The sequence below is a fragment of the Lampetra fluviatilis genome, chromosome 63, assembly GCF_964198595.1.
Source record: "Lampetra fluviatilis chromosome 63, kcLamFluv1.1, whole genome shotgun sequence".
Classification (NCBI taxonomy): Eukaryota; Metazoa; Chordata; class Hyperoartia; order Petromyzontiformes; family Petromyzontidae; genus Lampetra; species Lampetra fluviatilis.
The window spans coordinates 7,219,938-7,237,365 of NC_136337.1; the positions used below are offsets into that span (position 1 = coordinate 7,219,938).

Genomic DNA, 17,428 nt, shown 5'->3' on the forward strand with positions numbered 1-17,428 from the left:
ATGAAGAGTCTTGATACTCGGGTGAGAGCCTTTATTGGATAAACACTAAAAAAAACTATTTTTTATTTGACCAGGTAAGGCCCACTGAGCTATACAGCTCTTTTTCAGAAGCGACCTGGCCACTAATGATAGGTCAACAAAATGGCGGCTTATCGTCGTCATCATCATCATGTGGAAGTGTACAGCAGCAGCCAAACACTGTGAACGCCGTGATGTTGATTCTAAATGTGGATGGGAAAATCAGAGGACCTCGGAGAAAAGTCCACGCGACCACGAGGAGAGAGACGCAGATTCCACATATACAGCAGCAGGCGTCAGGGTCGGGACCGAACCCACGACTTCCTGTGTACCAGGCGAGGTCGTTAACATCTCCTAGCCACCATGATGATGATGATGAGAGAGAGAGAGACACACAGACTCCAAATATTCAGCAGCAGGCGTCAGTGTCAAGATTGAACCCACGACCTCCTGCACACCAGGCGAGGTAGTCAACATCTCCTAGCCACCGTGATGATGATGAGAGAGAGAGACGCAGACTCCACATATACAGCAGCAGGCGTCAGGGTCGGGACCGAACCCACGATCTCCTGCGTACCGGGCGAGGTAGTTAACATCTCCTAGCCACCGTGATGATGATGAGAGAGAGAGACGCAGACTCCACATATACAGCAGCAGGCGTCAGGGTCGGGATCTAACCCACGACCTCCTGTACACCAGGCGAGGTCGTTAACATCTCCTAGCCACCGTGATGATGATGAGAGAGAGAGACGCAGACTCCACATATACAGCAGCAGGCGTCAGGGTCGGGATCTAACCCACGACCTCCTGTACACCAGGCGAGGTCGTTAACATCTCATAGCCACCGTGGCGCCGCTGCGTCTCCAGCACATCCGTGTCGGTGTCTGTCTCCACCACGGAGCAAAGAGACGCGGACCAACGTTATAAACACATCCGATACCACCCGCCATGCCGCCACACGGCATTCTACGAGTCTACAGCTTTCGGCTGGCGTGATGCACTCCCACAAGGCCGTGGGCTGATGGCTTGTGGGAGACATATTTGTCTTGGCGTGGAGAGGCGGTTACGTAAAAGACGTGTTGTTTCTTTACTTGTTGATATTCTCCGCGACGACGAAGACGACGCCAATCATTCTATTCCACTCTATCTCGGATGCATATCGCGTTCCTTCATCGGCAGGGCGTCATATGAGTCATTAGCGTCACTTCGAGGCGTGCGCTCACCGATTGCAATGTCGCCTCCAACTCGGGGACCGATATCGTCACGAGCCCTTTGGCCGCAAGCTCGGTGCCACTTGTTGATTCAAGCGAGCCCTGGTGAGACATTGCTCGTTTCGAAACCTCTCTCCCTCCGCCCGTCGCCACGGAGTTTGCCTTGCCGTGGTTCAGCACTCACGCACAGGGCGAGCCCTGGCGGTTCTTGTGCAAGAATTGCATCGATCGCCAAGGCAATGGACGCCCCGAGAGTGGCACCTGCACGCAGCAAACGGCGGCGGCGGGGAGGAAGCGGCGGGGCAGGGCCCACCAGAGGCACACACGCGGGGTCAAGGCGCAGCCGCACCCGCTCGCAATTGCCTCGCTCACGTGACTGCTGGAGAAGGGCCGCCTCGACATTAAGGGTGCGCGTTCGCCTACTCCTCCACGCGGGCCAGGCACAGCAAAGACGTTTTGGGTCTTTTGGTAAAGTCACGAAGACAGGTAAATAACAAAAAATAACGAAATAAAAACTACGACGTTTCGATGACAACACACGCGTTCGTCGACGAACGCGTGTGTTGTCATCGAAACGTCGTAGTTTTGTATTTTTGTAATTTTTCAACCTATCTACGTGACTTTACCGAAAGACCCAAAGAATATTAATTCCTGCGGTCACGAAAGCTTTAAGATTGAACACAAGGGGGGGGGGGGGGGGGGGTAGCGCAGTGGGTGATTCTCAAAGTTGCGTGCCTACTTCTGTTGAGTTCAGTTTCAACCGAGTGACCCCTTGCCTCACCCAGCGTGGTGCTCAGAAATGAACGCGTGGACAATGAGCGTCGATATTGTGACCGATTGTCCACGTTGTGAGGTCAATCCGAACGAGCTGCGAGTAACTGCGAATTAAAACAAAACATGTATCGCGACCGATGCTCTGCGTGCGCGACGCTGGTTGGTTTGGGGTCGTCCATAAATGACGTCACGCTATTTGGAAGATTTTTGACCCCCCCCCTCCTTCGTCACCCGACGTCACAAAAAGTCAGACCCCCCCCTAAAATATGACGTCACAAAGCTCTTCCCCCCCCCCCCCAAAAAAAACATTCTTCAAATCGCTTTAAACTATTGTCATTGTAGTGCGTATTTAATGCGGCGCTGCACTCTGATGTTGTAGGAGAAAACATTTATTAGAAAGTCTATCTAATTAAGTAGAACGTGTTGTCTATATGTATTTAAAGTTGCGCATTTTGATGTGACGTCACATTTCTCAACCCCCCCCCCCCCTAGGTGCGTGACGTCATTTATGGACGGCCCCTTACTCTGGGAAACCAACATTGTCTACGATCAAAGAGTTTCGAAAGGGCTGAAAGATCGTGCGAGCTTACCGCAGAATGAAATGCTGTCGTGGTTATGTCACGTTGGCAGATTCACGCAACGCGATTATTCACCAATGACTCCCGCGGGTGATGTCATTTCACACATTTCCCAATCGCATCACGTCACCCGCTCGCTGGGACATTGACCACGAACCCCCCACCGGGTTGAGAACCACTGGGGCAGACCCACAACCCACAACCCTGGTGCCATGCAAATGCCCCCTCTCAGCGTCTTAGCTGCCTTTGAGAAAATGCATTTACATTTTGACTTGAAGCTTTCGTGACTGCAGGGATTCATATTCGCTGGTTCTTTCGGTAAAATCACGTAGATAGAAAACAAAATAATGAAATAAAGCGAATACAAATAGCACGACGATTCGATTGCAACACAAGCGGTCGTCATCAGGAAAAGGGAACCTTGAGAGGAGAACTTTATTCTTATTTTTCTACCTACGTGACTTTACCGAAAGAACCAAAGAATATAATGTATTTACTACGATAACCAGCCGAGAATGTCTGTGTCCCGCGCGTGACGTCACTCCACGTCGGCCAGCCCCCCTCATTAATAATCATGAGCAGGTGACGTCCTTCACATGGACCCCCCCCCCTCGTCATTAATAATCATGAGCAGGTAACGTCACTCCACATCGAACAGCCCCCAACATTAATAATCATGAACAGGTAACGTCTTCCTAATGGACACCCCCCTCATTAATATTAATTAGCGGGTGACGTCACTCGACATGGGGGGCAAGGCGCCTCCTCCCCCCTCCACAGCGTCAACTCACAACCCTCACCACAAAGGCAGAACCCTCACGTCACGCGATCTCCGTCACGCTGTTGAGTCATCGAAGTAAAAAGGACGTCGTGATGAACAAGGGATTATAACCTGCAAATGAAATGGGTCTGTGTCACCGCGCCCTTACTAATTGCACACGAATGGATGCAATGAACATCACGTCGTGGTCTGTCTTGTCGCTTACAAGTTTCAGATTTACTGCAATACGCCCGTCCTAGGACGGGCAAGAGGCGAGTTACGCTATATTTGTGTCGTGCTGAACTTCACGCAGACAACTTCTTCTTTCTCCGTCGTCACTTTTATTACAAAACTCTTTACATTCCACAACCCTGACGACTTCAGCGTGTTTCTCTGCTCTCCGCCGCTCTCTCCCCGTCTCTCCCTCCCCGTCTCTCTCTCCCCGTCTCTCTCTCCCCGTCTCTCTCTCCCCGTCTCTCTCTCCCCGTCTCTCTCTCCCCGTCTCTCCCTCCCCGTCTCTCCCTCCCCGTCTCTCCCTCCCCGTCTCTCCCTCCCCGTCTCTCTCTCCCCGTCTCTCTCTCCCCGTCTCTCCCTCCCCGTCTCTCCCTCCCCGTCTCTCCCTCCCCGTCTCTCCCTCCCCGTCTCTCTCTCCCCGTCTCTCTCTCCCCGTCTCTCTCTCCCCGTCTCTCTCTCCCCGTCTCTCTCTCCCCGACTCTCCTCTCTGCTTCGACTGGCTCTCTCTCGGCGTCTCCGTCTCACTCCGACTGTGTCTCACTCTCTCTGTGTCTCACTCTCTCTGTGTCTCACTCTCTCTGTGTCTCACTCTCTCTGTGTCTCACTCTCTCTGTGTCTCACTCTCTCTGTGTCTCACTCTCTCTGTGTCTCACTCTCTCTGTGTCTCACTCTCTCTGTGTCTCACTCTCTCTGTGTCTCACTCTCTCTGTGTCTCATATCTTTTCTCGTTCCTGTTCCACTGCTTCTCCTCGACCGTCTCCGTCCAGCTCCCAGCAACAACTCCCCGTCCCTCTCTCACGCTCCAGTATATATCCCCGTCCTCATTTATTACCAATTAATTAAACTGCGTCCCCACCGACGCCCCGCGCCCGCGGCCCCCCCCCCGCTCCCGTCTCCAGACTTGCTGGCGCCCCCTGCACCTGCTACCTCCACCATCCAATCACCGCCACGCATCTTACAACTACTTAATTAACCGTCTCCCTCCGGCCGTTATCCTCCCAGCAACACCTGTTTGTCCTGACGCGACCCCACTGTCCATAACACACACGTGTTTCCAATTCCCCTCTTGGCGCGCGTTAATCCACTACATTTGTGTACCGTTCTTAGCCCAGGAAAACCTCGCTGAGTCACAAGACTCTTGTTTAGGAGGGTCCTGCCAAGGTTTCGCCGGTAGGGTGAGAGCGTGCGGTGAGTGTGGTGAGTGGTGCGAATTGTGAGAAGAAATGGAGTAATGTGGTACAGGAGGACGTGGGGCTGAGTGGACTTGCCGATGACTGGTACCAGCGGTGGCAAGATCGGCCTCTGTGGAGGAGGCTCGTGAAGGACGCTACTGGGCAGTTGGAGGCAGTCTCCCTCCAACAACAACGGAGGGAAGAGGAGCGACGCTCACAACAACGAGCAGAGCGCCGGGCATTTAAAGCACAGCAAGTTGGCACAGTAGGGGGTAGATGTGGTGCATCGGCCAGTCATGTCATTCAGTCGTCCCGTGGCACCTGGGTCTGTCCCGTGACCTCCGGCCAGCGGGCGTTCGACACTTTCACGTTTCCGTAACGTGCACATAGCCTGGCACAAGCGCCGTGGTGACATCAACGACACTTAGTGGCGAATGGTGGCTGTTGTTGTTGTTGTTGTGTGGTGAGTGGTCAGTGAGTGGGAAGTATGGTTGGTTGCCACCTTTCCTGGCTTTCCCACGATCGTCCTCTCGTTCACCTATCTGCTGCTTTTTTGTGTTTCTTTAGAACGACTTGTTCGTCTTTAATCTAGATCTGTTTGTCGTCAGTTTGTTGTCCTTCCCCCGGACCATCGATTAGCACGGTTGGCTACGTACGGTGCGAAAGAAGTTCAACATACGTGCACATACATGTACTGGGAAATCTGTCAGTCTTGTCCCAGAGATTATCCCGGGGTTTTGTGATTTTGGTAATACACAGCACTTGCCCCAACAGTCTGTTAAGGCTACACGGGGGAGCTTTGTCGTTGCTTGTTTGTGTGTGCGTGGGTGGGTGCAGAGTGACGCAATGTGCATCGCATCGCGCCCTCCACCTGGCAACCCGAGTTTGATTCCCGGCGACGGGTAACGCTCCGCTCGTTTCAATGCATCTCGTAAATATACCGCGGATCTTTGTCTTTGGTATTTGTATGTATTTGTGGGTGTATGTGTGTGTGTATGTGTGTGTGTATGTTTGCCTTCATCCGTGGAGGGATGCAGGCAAAGCCGATGAGTCAGATGCCTTCTATGAACTTCTGTCACAGGTGCTGGCTAAAGTGGCCACTCGGGATAGAGTCATCTTGTTGGGTGACTTCAATGCCCGAGTTGGTCATGATGCTGGCACCTGGTCTGTAGTGATTGGAGGGCATGGGCCAGATCAGCTCAATAACAACGGCAGGAGGCTGCTAGATTTTTGTGCAGCCCATGGGCTTGTAATTACCAACACGCTCTTCCGGCATCGGTGCATCCACACAACATCATGGATGCATGCCGGGTCCAATCAAGAACATCTGCTGGACTACATAGTGACAGACCAGCGGATGCGAGCCCATGTCCTTGACACCAGGACCTACCGTGGAGCTGATCTGCCCTCTGACCATCGACTAGTCATCTGTAAGATGCGCCTGCCATTCTTCCACTCCGGTGGTGGGTGTACACCCAGGACCCCATTCAAACCTAAAGTGGCCTGGTCTCAGTTAGCTGATAAAAGTTGCAAGCGAGAATTTCACCATCGCTTGCGGCTGGAGTTGGCATCGTCCCCCACTCCTCCTGATGTCGAGGGTAAATGGGCGAGGTTTCGGACTGTGGCTCATGCAGCTGCAATGGCTGCTTTGGGTACGCGGTCCAGACCTCCCCAAAGACCCTGGCTGACAGAGGAGGTGTTCAGGATAGTTGAGAAAAGCGACAGGCCCACTCTCATCGGCTACAGCATCCCACGTCAGAGAGTGAGGAGGCTTACCGCAACCTTCGCTCGGAGGTTCGGAGAGCCGTAAGGCGCTGCAAGGATGGGTGGTGGTCGCGGGTTGCTGAGGAGATGGAGGCTGCCTCAGTGGTCCGCGATCACAAATCACTATTTAACTCCATCAAAAAAGTAACTTGCAGCGCCACACCTATTACCACGATTAGGGGAAAAAACGGTGATGCAATCTCAACCCCCAGGAACAGGTTTGCAGATTTGCTGAGCATTTCTGTGATGTCCTGGGGGAGGGGAAATCCCTCAGCCAGGAAAACATCATGGCACAAAGTGGGGATGACCCTGCTGAGGCTGCGGTGCCTCAAATATTGGAAGAAGTCACCCCCTCTGAGTGGCTGGCTGAGGTGCCATCTGTTGAGGAAGTGCTGAAGGCAATCCGGAGTCTGAAACCAGGAAAGGCACCGGGCAGAGATGATCTCCCAAGCGAAATGCTGATATAGGGTGGCGTTTGTGCACAGACTGCCCTACATGACATCATAACAACAGTCTGGACCACTGGACGGGTTCTGCATGATTTGAAGGATGCCCTGGTGGTCCCCCTCTTTAAGAAGGGGGACTGCACAGACTGTAACAACTACAGGGGCATCTCACTCATCAGTGTGCCGGGAAAGATCCTGGCAAGGATTATTCAACATCGCCTTGATAGGCACGCTGAGGTGAGGCTTGCGGAGCCCCAATGCGGTTTCATAAAAGTGCGGTCCTGCACAGATGCCATATTTTCTGTCCGGCTGCTACAGCAGAGGTGTAGGGAATTCCAACAAGACGTACATCTCTGCTTTATTGACCTGGTCAAGGCCTATGACACCATCAGTAGGACTGGGCTCTGGGTTGTTCTTCGTGCTTTCAGAGTCCCTGACCCTCTGCTCACGATCATTAAGGACCTTCATGATGGTGAGCGGGCCCGGGTAAAACTACGTGGCCGGGAGTCAGAGCCATTCCCTGTACACCTTGGGGTGCGACAGGGATGTCTTCTGGCTCCCACATTATTTAACATTTATTTTGACCACGTAGTTTGTGAAGCCTTCAATATCTGTAGCGGGGGAATTTCCATTTGGTACAGATATAATGGGAGGCTGATCGATGCCCGGGTGCGATCAAGGGATGGCTCCCTATTGGTCAACCACGTTATGTATGCCGATGATTTGGTAATAGCTGTTCATTCAGAGGAGGAGTTGGAGACGCTGCTGCTGAGACTGGAGCTTGCCACTAAGAGGTGGGGCCTGACCATCAGCCCCACCAAAACTAAGCACCTGCCTGGGTATTTTGTACCATCGGGCACTCCACCCCCACAACTCCTAATCGGTGATGGGGCAGTTGTGGAGAGAGTGGAAAGTTTCCCATACCTGGGCAGTGTGCTTATGATCGGCTCCAGTTTAACAGCAAAGGTCTCACTCCAAATCAGTCGAACGGCAATATCTTTTCATCGGTAGCGTAACGTTGTGTGGAAACTACCTGGTCCGTCGCTCCGCACGAAGCTTCAAGTCTTGTCGGCCACGGTCATTCCCTCCCTTCTCTACGCTTGCGACACGTGGACCCCCCTAATGGAGCATCTTCGCCGGTTAGAAAAAGTCCCATCGGTGAGCTCCTCCGGCAGGCAAGGCTGCGTTGGCTGGGTCATGTAGCCCGCATGCCCAGCCACCGCATGCCTAAACAGCTTTTGTTCGGCCGGATCGAGGGGGCTGGGCGTGCGCGGCACGGGCTAGAGAAGAGATGGAGTGATGTGGTACAAGAGGACGTGGAGCTGAGTGGACTTGCCGATGACTGGTACCAGCGGTGTCAAGATCGGCCTCTGTGGAGGAGGCTCGTGAAGGACGCTACTGGGCAGTTGGAGGCAGTCGCCCTCCAACAACAACGGAGGGCGGAGGAGCGACGCTCACAACAACGAGCGGAGCGTCGGGTGGCTAAAGCACAGCAAGTTGGCACAGTAGGGGGCACAGGTGGTGCATCAGCCGGTCATCTATGTCATCTCAGTCAGTCGACCCGTGGCACCTGGGTCTGCCCCGTGACCTCCTGCCAGCGGGCGTTCGACACTTCACGTGTCCTCAGGGTGCACATAGCCTGGCACAAGCGTCGTGGTGATGTCACCGCCACTTAGTGGCAAATGGCGGTTGTTGTTGTTGTTGGGGAGCGGTAGCGCGCTGCGCTACGAACCTTGTTAACCGGGTTGGATTCCCGCTCACGGCCAACACCAGTGACGATTATCTGAACCGGTCCTGGTCCTCCCCTAGGTCGACTCAGCCTCAAATGAGTAGTACCTGGTGCGATGTGTAAACATCGCCACTAGGGAGACAAAGGCGGCCGGGCGTGGTGCTGGCCCATCCACCCCCTCGTGTGCCGTTCCGGGCTTAGTCGGTTGCTACTCGCTCACAGCACTTGCCCCTACAGTCTGCTCAGCTCACAGCACTTGCCCCTACAGTCTGCTCAGCTCACAGCACTTGCCCCTACAGTCTGCTCAGCTCACAGCACTTGCCCCTACAGTCTGCTCAGCTCACAGCACTTGCCCCTACAGTCTGCTCAGCTCACAGCACTTGCCCCTACAGTCTGCTCAGCTCACAGCACTTGCCCCTACAGTCTACTCAGGGCCTAGACGGTCTCGGTCATTTTTGAGTTGCGAGTTCAAAGGTCAGGCGGGGTGTCAACTCCACCCATCATCCATTCAGGGTCGATAAAATGAGTAAACCAGCACTTTGTGGGAATAAGTCAACACTTGTCGTTGTCCTCTGCAGAGAGACTCGCCCCCCCCCCCCCCCCGAGATGGCAATGTGGGGGTCAACCCCCGGCTCCGGGGCTGTTGAACAGGACGTGAACACCAACACCTCGGTGGTGGCGCGTGCCCCAAGTTCACTTTGAAGTCTGTAATCTCAACGGCACCCAGCTGACTACGTGGGGTTTCAGATGATTCCGGCCAAAACCATGTTCAGACGGACGGATCTAGAACAATAAGGGATGGCATCCGATGAATGGAACGCGTCTGCGAGGACGTGCGCCCAGGAGATGGAGCGATAATGAGGCAGTCAGTCCACGAGCAGTCGCCGGGCGGATCGTTCCAATGGCAGGGTCGCGATTGAACCCACGACCTCCTGTAAACCAGGCGAGGTAGTTAACATCTTATAGCCACCGTGGCGACATTTTCGTTTTCGCTAGTAGGGGGCGATGTTGCTGCTGCTGCTGTAGGATCCCAATTGAGTGATTTGCTGGTAATTAATCAGCAATGGGATGATGTTTCAGCCAACAGCAATTCTACGTTTTGATACTATGGGGCGGTGGATGGGGGGATGGGGAATCGGAGAGCCCGAGGGAAACCCACCACAGAACAGGGGGAGAGAATACAAACTCCGCACACTCACCGCTGTTACGACGACTGCCACCTGTCCCGGTTTCCCCAGGACAGGTGGCATCAGGTGCGGAGCACCGAGCTACGGGCCCTTGTTTAGAGGTGGCCTGGCCACCTCGTCCAGGTGGCTGGCAGCATCACCACCACACGTGGATTGGGAGCAGCAGGCAGATCGTCTAAACGCGTGGCGGTTTCTCAACGTGGAGGGAGAGGGGACCGGGGTGGGGGAGGGATGGGAGGGGGTGGGAGGGAGGGAGGGGAGGGGGTGGGAGGGAGGGGAGGGAGGGGAGGGGTGGGGCGGGAGGGGAGGGGGGTGGGGCGGGAGGGGAGGGGGTGGGAGGGAGGAGAGGGCGTGGGAGGGTGGGGAGCGAGGGGAGGGGTGGGGAAGGAGGGGAGGGGGTGGGGAGGGGGAGGGGGTGGGGAGGGGGAGGGAGGGGAGGGGGAGGGAGGGGAGGGGGGTAAAAACCGGTGGAACCTGGCGAACGATCCACGCACGCCCCAACCACCGCAGGGAAAGAGACACAGCGAGAGACACAGAGAGAGAGAGACACACAAAGAGACACACAAAGAGAGACACAGAGAGAGACAGAGAGAGAGAGAGACAGAGAGAGAGAGAGTCCAACGACACAGGGCACACGAACTGGGTCTGGAGCCCACGTTGCCCCTCTTGCTCCGAGGCTCGCGTCGTTACCGCCCAGTGCTCGTGAGCGTCAATCATTCTCCACGACTGCGGCGCGGGTCGTGGCAGCAAGATGATCCTCATCATCCACAACTACTCTCGTCTCACGACTTGAAGTGCTGCAGTGCGGATCCCTGGGGCACGCGCGAATTGTCGGCCTCGTTTTTAAAACGAGCGGTCGGCTTCACCCCCCCCCTCCCCCCAAAACAAACCTACGCACAGATGGATTCAAGGATCCGGCTGTACCACTCACTTCACTGCGGCGCATGGAAGTCGCCGTCGTTCTCTGCCCTCGTCACCCTCATTCACGAGGCTGCGAGCCCGGAGCGTCGGGCATCCCTGGCGCGATGCTTTCGTAGTTTGCGAATGAGCAAAGATAAAGATCCCCCGTGTAGCCTTGACAGACTGTCGGGGCACACGAGGGGGTGGGTGGCCAGCACCACGTCCGGCCGCCTTTGTCTTCCCCCAGTGACGATGTTTACTACACACCGCACACCGGGTGCTACTCATTTTAGGCTGAGTCGACCTAGGGGAGGCCCACCACTACCGCTCCCCAAGCAGCAGCAATGGAGGAGAGAGAGGAAGGGGCAGAGCGCGCTACTGTCCCTGGCCGGGCGTCAGGGATTGTGAGGGATGAGAGGGGGGGGGGGGATTGTGAGGGATGAGAGGGGAGGGGCGGGGGTTGTAGGGGTTGGGATTGTGAGGGATGAGAGGGGGGGGGGATTGTGAGGGATGAGAGGGGAGGGGCGGGGGTTGTAGGGGTTGGGATTGTGAGGGATGAGAGTGGGGGGGATTGTAGGGGAGGGGCGGGGATTGTGAGGGATGAGAGGGGAGGGGGATTGTAGGGGAGGGGCGGGGGATTGTGAGGGATGAGAGGGGAGGGGATTGTAGGGGAGGGGTGAGGATTGTGAGGGATGAGAGGGGGGGTGGGGATTGTGAGGGAGGGGTGGGGATTGTGAGGGATGAGAGGGGGGGTGGGGATTGTGAGGGAGGGGCGGGGATTGTGAGGGATGAGAGGGGAGGAGGATTGTAGGGGAGGGGCGGGGGATTGTAGGGGCGGGGGATTGTGAGGGATGAGAGGGGGGGGGGACGGGGATTGTAGGGGAGGGGTTAGGATTGTGAGTGATGAGAGGGGGGGTGGGGATTGTAGGGGAGGGGGTTAGGATTGTGAGGGATGAGAGGGGGGGGTGGGGATTGTAGGGGAGGGGGTTGGGATTGTGAGGGATGAGAGGGGGGTGGGGATTGTAGGGGAGGGGTGAGGATTGTGAGGGATGAGAGGGGGGGGGTGGGGATTGTGAGGGATGAGAGGGGGGGTGGGGATTGTGAGGGATGAGAGGGGGGGTGGGGATTGTGAGGGATGAGAGGGGGGGGGACGGGGATTGTAGGGGAGGGGTTAGGATTGTGAGGGATGAGAGGGGGGGTGGGGATTGTAGGGGAGGGGGTTAGGATTGTGAGGGATGAGAGGGGGGGGGGTGGGGATTGTAGGGGAGGGGGTTGGGATTGTGAGGGATGAGAGGGGGGTGGGGATTGTAGGGGAGGGGTGAGGATTGTGAGGGATGAAAGGGGGGGTGGGAATTGTGAGGGATGAGAGGGGGGGTGGGGATTGTGAGGGATGAGAGGGGGAGTGGGGATTGTGAGGGAGGGGTGGGGATTGTGAGGGATGAGAGGGGGGGTGGGGATTGTGAGGGATGAGAGGGGGGGGGTGGGGATTGTGAGGGAGGGGTGGGGATTGTGAGGGATGAGAGTGGGGGGGATTGTAGGGGAGGGGCGGGGGATTGTGAGGGATGAGAGGGGGGGGTGGGGATTGTAGGGGAGGGGGTTGGGATTGTGAGGGATGAGAGGGGGGGGTGGGGATTGTAGGGGAGGGGCGGGGGATTGTGAGGGATGAGAGGGGGGGGTGGGGATTGTAGGGGAGGGGGTTGGGATTGTGAGGGATGAGAGGGGGGGTGGGGATTGTAGGGGAGGGGGTTGGGATTGTGAGGGATGAGAGGGGGGGGGATTGTAGGGGAGGGGGTTGGGATTGTGAGGGATGAGAGAAGAGGGGATTGTGAGGGATGAGAGGGGGGGGGCGGTCTGGCGTCATCGCGTGACGCGCCAGGTGATCTCACCTGAGCGGTCCAACCCGCTCGTGTTGCGAGGGGGGGGGCTGGTGGCCGTGCAGGCGGCGTGAGGGGTGAGACACGCGCGCACAGAAACCTCCCACTCACAAAACCCCTCGTGGTTTGAGCGGGGCACGGATTGCCGAGTCGCATTGACGCATGTGCAGCAGCAGCAGGGGACTGTAGCAGCATCAGCTGCTGCTCATCACCACGTTTATTTAAATCAATACATATACCAGACCAAAAGAACCACCTAAATTAAAACGTACAAGAGCCAATCGTTAGCGATTCGTAAAGCAAGCGAAGTAATTTGAGGGCTAATCGCAATATCTGTCCGTGAAGTGATTCGTGGTGAGGTTTTAAATCGGCCAGCGTCGTGCGTTGCCGAGTCGTGAGTCGTGAACTTCCAAGAGGAGGAGGGGTGAGGCAGACGAGCAGACGCGCTCAGCGGCGGCACGGAGACACCGCGGGGAGGAGACGGCATCGGGACATCCGACGCAGAGTTGGAACACAAAGACGCACGGCCCCTCCCAGTGCCGCGCAGGTGCCAGTCTGCACATCGCTCGAGCCGCAGCAGCAGCAGCAAGAACCACACGAGAAGCAGAAGCAGCAACCGCAACAGCCGGCAACGGAGGCAGCAGCATCAGCAGCAACCAAACCCACCACCACCAACCCACCCCCTTTCTAAACTCCCACGATGTTAAAGCTGAGCGCCCGCGAGGTTCGCAGCCACCGTTCGCTCGACTCGTGCTGGGTGGTGCGAGACGGCCGCGTGTTCGACGTGACCCGCTTCGTGCGCATGCACCCGGGCGGCGAGACGGCGCTTCTGCGACGCGCAGGTGCCGACGTGGGTCGGGCGATGCGCGGCGCGCCCCACAAGCACAGCCACAACGCGTATCGCTGGCTCGAGCAGTACTGCATCGGGGAGCTGGCGGAGGGCGAAGACGACGACGGCGATGGCGGAGAGGAGCCTCAGCAGGTGCAGGAGCTGGAGGTGAGTCGGCGGAGATGTTGACTACCTCGCCGGGGGCACAGGAGGTCGTGGGTTCGTGCCCGACCCTGACGACGCATGCTGCTGCTGTATATTTGAAGTTTGCGTCTCTCTCTCTATCATCATCATGGTGGCTAGGAGATGTTGACTACCTCGCCTGGGGCGCAGGAGGTCGTTGGTTCGTGCCCGACCCTGACGCCTGCTGCTGTTGTATATTTGGAGTTTGCGTGTCTCTCTCTCCCCCCGTGGTCGCGTGGATTTTTCTCGGGGTCCTCTGGTTTTCCCCTCCACGTAAAACAAAACCCACGCGTTTAGAGTATTTGGGTGTTATACATTTCCATATGATGATGATGAGAAGCCAACTTGGGTGAGCTATCAGTTGTGGCCAGGTCGCTTCTGGAAAAGAGCTACATAGCTCCGTGGGCTTCACCTGGTAAAATATAAAAATAGTTGAGTTTATGTTGATCACCACCAACAACCAGCACCGCACCTGCGACCAGCATGGTTGGCTACGTAGGGTGCGAAAGAAGTTGAATTCTCCACACGAAGGTGTCGGGCATGGGTGTGCTGCACGCCCTGTGATGCCTGTGCTCCATAAAGACAAAGATCCCCCGTGCAGCCTGTAACAGACTGTAGGGGCAAGTGCTGTTAGCGAGTAGCACCTATGAAGGCCAGTACGGTGCACGATGGGGTGGGTGGCCAGCACTACGCCCGCCCGCCTTTGTCTCCCCAAGTGGCGATGGTACTCATTTGAGGCCGAGTCGACCTAGGGGAGGTGCAGTATCTGCCAGATAATCGTCACTGGTGGTTGGTGAGCGGGAATCGAACTCGGCCGGGGCCGGATTTGTAGCGCAGCGCGCGAATCGCTGCACCACCGCTCCCCCAACTTTACTTCTGCACACCACCTACACCTACAGTACCTCCAGCACCTACACCTACAATACCAGCAGCACCTACAGCACCTACACCTACAGCACCAGCAGCACCTACAGCACCTACAGCACCTACAGCTACAGCAGCACCTACAGCACCTACAGCACCTACAGCTACAGCAGCACCTACACCTACAGCAGCACCTACACCACCTACACCTACAGCAGCACCTACAGCACCTACACCTACAGCAGCACCTACAGCAGCACCTACAGTACCAGCAGCACCTACAGCACCTACACCTATAGCAGCATCTACACCTACAACACCAGCAGCACCTGCACCTACAGCACCAGCAGCACCTACAGCACCAGCAGCACCTACAGCAGCACCTACAGCAGCACCTACAGCAGCACCTACAGCAGCACCTACAGCACCTACAACACCAGCTGCAGCACCTACAGCAGCACCTACACCTACAGCACCTACACCTACAGCACCTACACCTACAGCACCTACAATAGCACCTACAGCACACCTACAGCACACCTACAGCACCTACAGCAGCACCTACAGCACCTACAACAGCACCTACAGCAGCACCTACAGTAGAGTTTTTAAGCCCTAGCTAGTCGTCGCTTTACGCACGGGCTGAGAGTTGAACACACGGTGGACACATGCAAATCAATTCTTTCCTATTTATTTACTCGGTGTGTAAACATGGCCGCTGGGGAGACAAAGGCGGCCGGGCGTGGTGATGGCCACCCACCCCCTCGTGTCATCCTTCATAGGTGCTGCTACTCGCTAACAGCACTTGCCCCAGCAGTCTGTTAAGGCCATGCGGAGGGGGGTAGGGGGTGTATTTGTCTTTTTGTGTGTGTCTCTGTGGGAGTTGTAGTGATGGGAAAGTGAGTGAGAGGAGAGTGTCGAGTGTTGTTGTGTGTAAGCTCCGTGCTCCTTCTGTTGACACCGACCACAAAGTGCGTGCCGAGTCGCACTGCGAATGCCGCCGCGGCTGCGACGACGCACAATGAAAGCCGCAAGCCGCCCGAGTGCGACTGTGGCCATGCGGACACGTGGCTAGGAGATGTTAACTACCTCGCCTGGTATGCAGGAGGTCACCGTGTGTTCGAACCCGACCCCGACGCCTGCTGCTGTATATTTGGAGTTTGCGTGTCCCTCTCAGCGTGGTCGCGTGGATTTCCCTCCGCGTCCTCCGGTTTTCCCCTCCGCGTTTAGAATCGACGTCGCCACGTGTTTCGAGCGGTGGCGCTTCGCCTGGGGGGCATTCACCACCACCTGGGGGTGCGAGATGCCCTTTCTGAGAACCAAAGGGGGGGTTTGCAGGCTGCGGTAAAGGTTAAGAACCACTGAGGCTTTCGCGACCAATATCATCCATAATACAGGGTGCTTTTTTGGGTGAGGTCGCGTAAATGTGTCGATGTGTCGTTAAAACCCGGCACCAGCCGGCACAGCCAATTAGTAAGATTTGTCACGTAAACAGAACGTGCCAATTCGTTACTAGTGCATCACACCGGTGTGTTGGAGAGCAAATCCACAGAGATTGCAACACACCGGCGTCGTGCTGTACTGGTGACGAATTGGCAAGTTCTGTTCACGTGGCAACCCTCACGAGTTGGCTGTGCCGGGTGGTGGCGGGTTTCACGACACATTTATATATTTACGCGATCTCGCCCAAAATCTGTATTATGGATCGGCCACTTCGTTGGACTATGGTTTGTGATAGCCACGTCGCTTCTGACAGCTCAATGGGCCTTACCTGGTTAAATAACCAAAATTTTTACAAATATTATTTCAGTTGAAGGACGCTGAATTTACAGGGTGGTCCAGAGGTCTTGTGACCCCCATTAATTCGCCCCGAATTTATTTTCCCCCTTGCTTCTTCGTGTAAGTTTTAAATAAACTTCGCCCACTCGATCTTCATTTGCTGTGGTTGTCCCACCTGATGACGATTGCTTTTGTGTTGCGATCGAAACGTCGTGATCGATTCTTTTTCTACCTACGTGACTTTACCGAAATAACCAAAAAGAGTATGCTTATCGATTTGTTTCGGATGGCTGATGCCCTAGTTGTTGGGGTACCCTTGAGGAACGGATCGCAGCGAGCGTTGTGGGCTTCGTGAAAGATCGCAAATCAGAAACTAGCGAACGATGTTCGAAAGCGTTTTCCTGAAAGGTTTGACGACGACAACCGCGACCGCTCACGTTGCATTCCACACCCAATGGCATGCAAACATTTAAAGCCTTCGAGAATGAAATGGGGGGGGGGGGGGGTCCCAAGACATCTGGACCAGCCTTGTAGTATGCACGCTCCCCCTTCAAACGCAGGATGAATTATCTTCTCGTGTACGGCAGCGGCAGCAGCAGCTGTAGCAGCAGCAGCAGTAGCAGCAGCAGCAGCTGTAGCAGCAGCAGCAGCAGCTGTAGCAGCAGCAGCAGCTGTAGCAGCAGCAGCTGTAGCAGCAGCAGCAGCTGTAGCAGCAGCAGCAGCAGCGGCAGCAGCAGCAGCAGCTGTAGCAGAGGCTCTTCCTGCTGCTGCTGCTGCTGGCCATGACGAGATGGATTCGGCAGAGAGAGAGGGAGTTCCTCTTCCTCCTCCACGTACTTTATTCAACTTCCTCTTGTTGTTGTTGTTGTCCTTGCCCCGCACCGCGGCTGGCTACGTACGGTGCGAAAAAAGTTCCGCGTCTGTACTTTTCGCGCCCGCGGTAAATCTGTGAGCAGGGGGACGGGGGGGGGGCGGGGGGGGGGGGGGGGGGGGCGGGGGGGGGGGGCGGGGGGGGCACCATCCATCGGTCGCCTCCTCTCCCACAACGACTTGTGGCACGCGGCCACTGCGGGTGACGCGTCCCCTGCCGAGATCTCTCCTCCTGCCGACCCCTCCTCCTGCTGCA

The 17,428-nt window shown here is 56.1% G+C and overlaps 1 protein-coding gene across 2 annotated transcripts in view; it reads left to right on the plus strand.

Annotated features, from left to right (window-relative positions):
- Positions 1-12,728: 12,728 nt before the first annotated feature.
- Positions 12,729-17,428, plus strand: part of LOC144951764 (fatty acid 2-hydroxylase-like) — a 60,321-nt gene continuing 55,621 nt past the window's right edge. For both annotated transcript variants that reach the window (XM_078882126.1, XM_078882127.1), the window contains exon 1: positions 12,729-13,644. In XM_078882126.1, the coding sequence (XP_078738252.1) occupies positions 13,348-13,644 (297 nt within the window). In that variant the 5' untranslated portion in view covers positions 12,729-13,347. The remainder of the gene's footprint in view (positions 13,645-17,428) is intronic.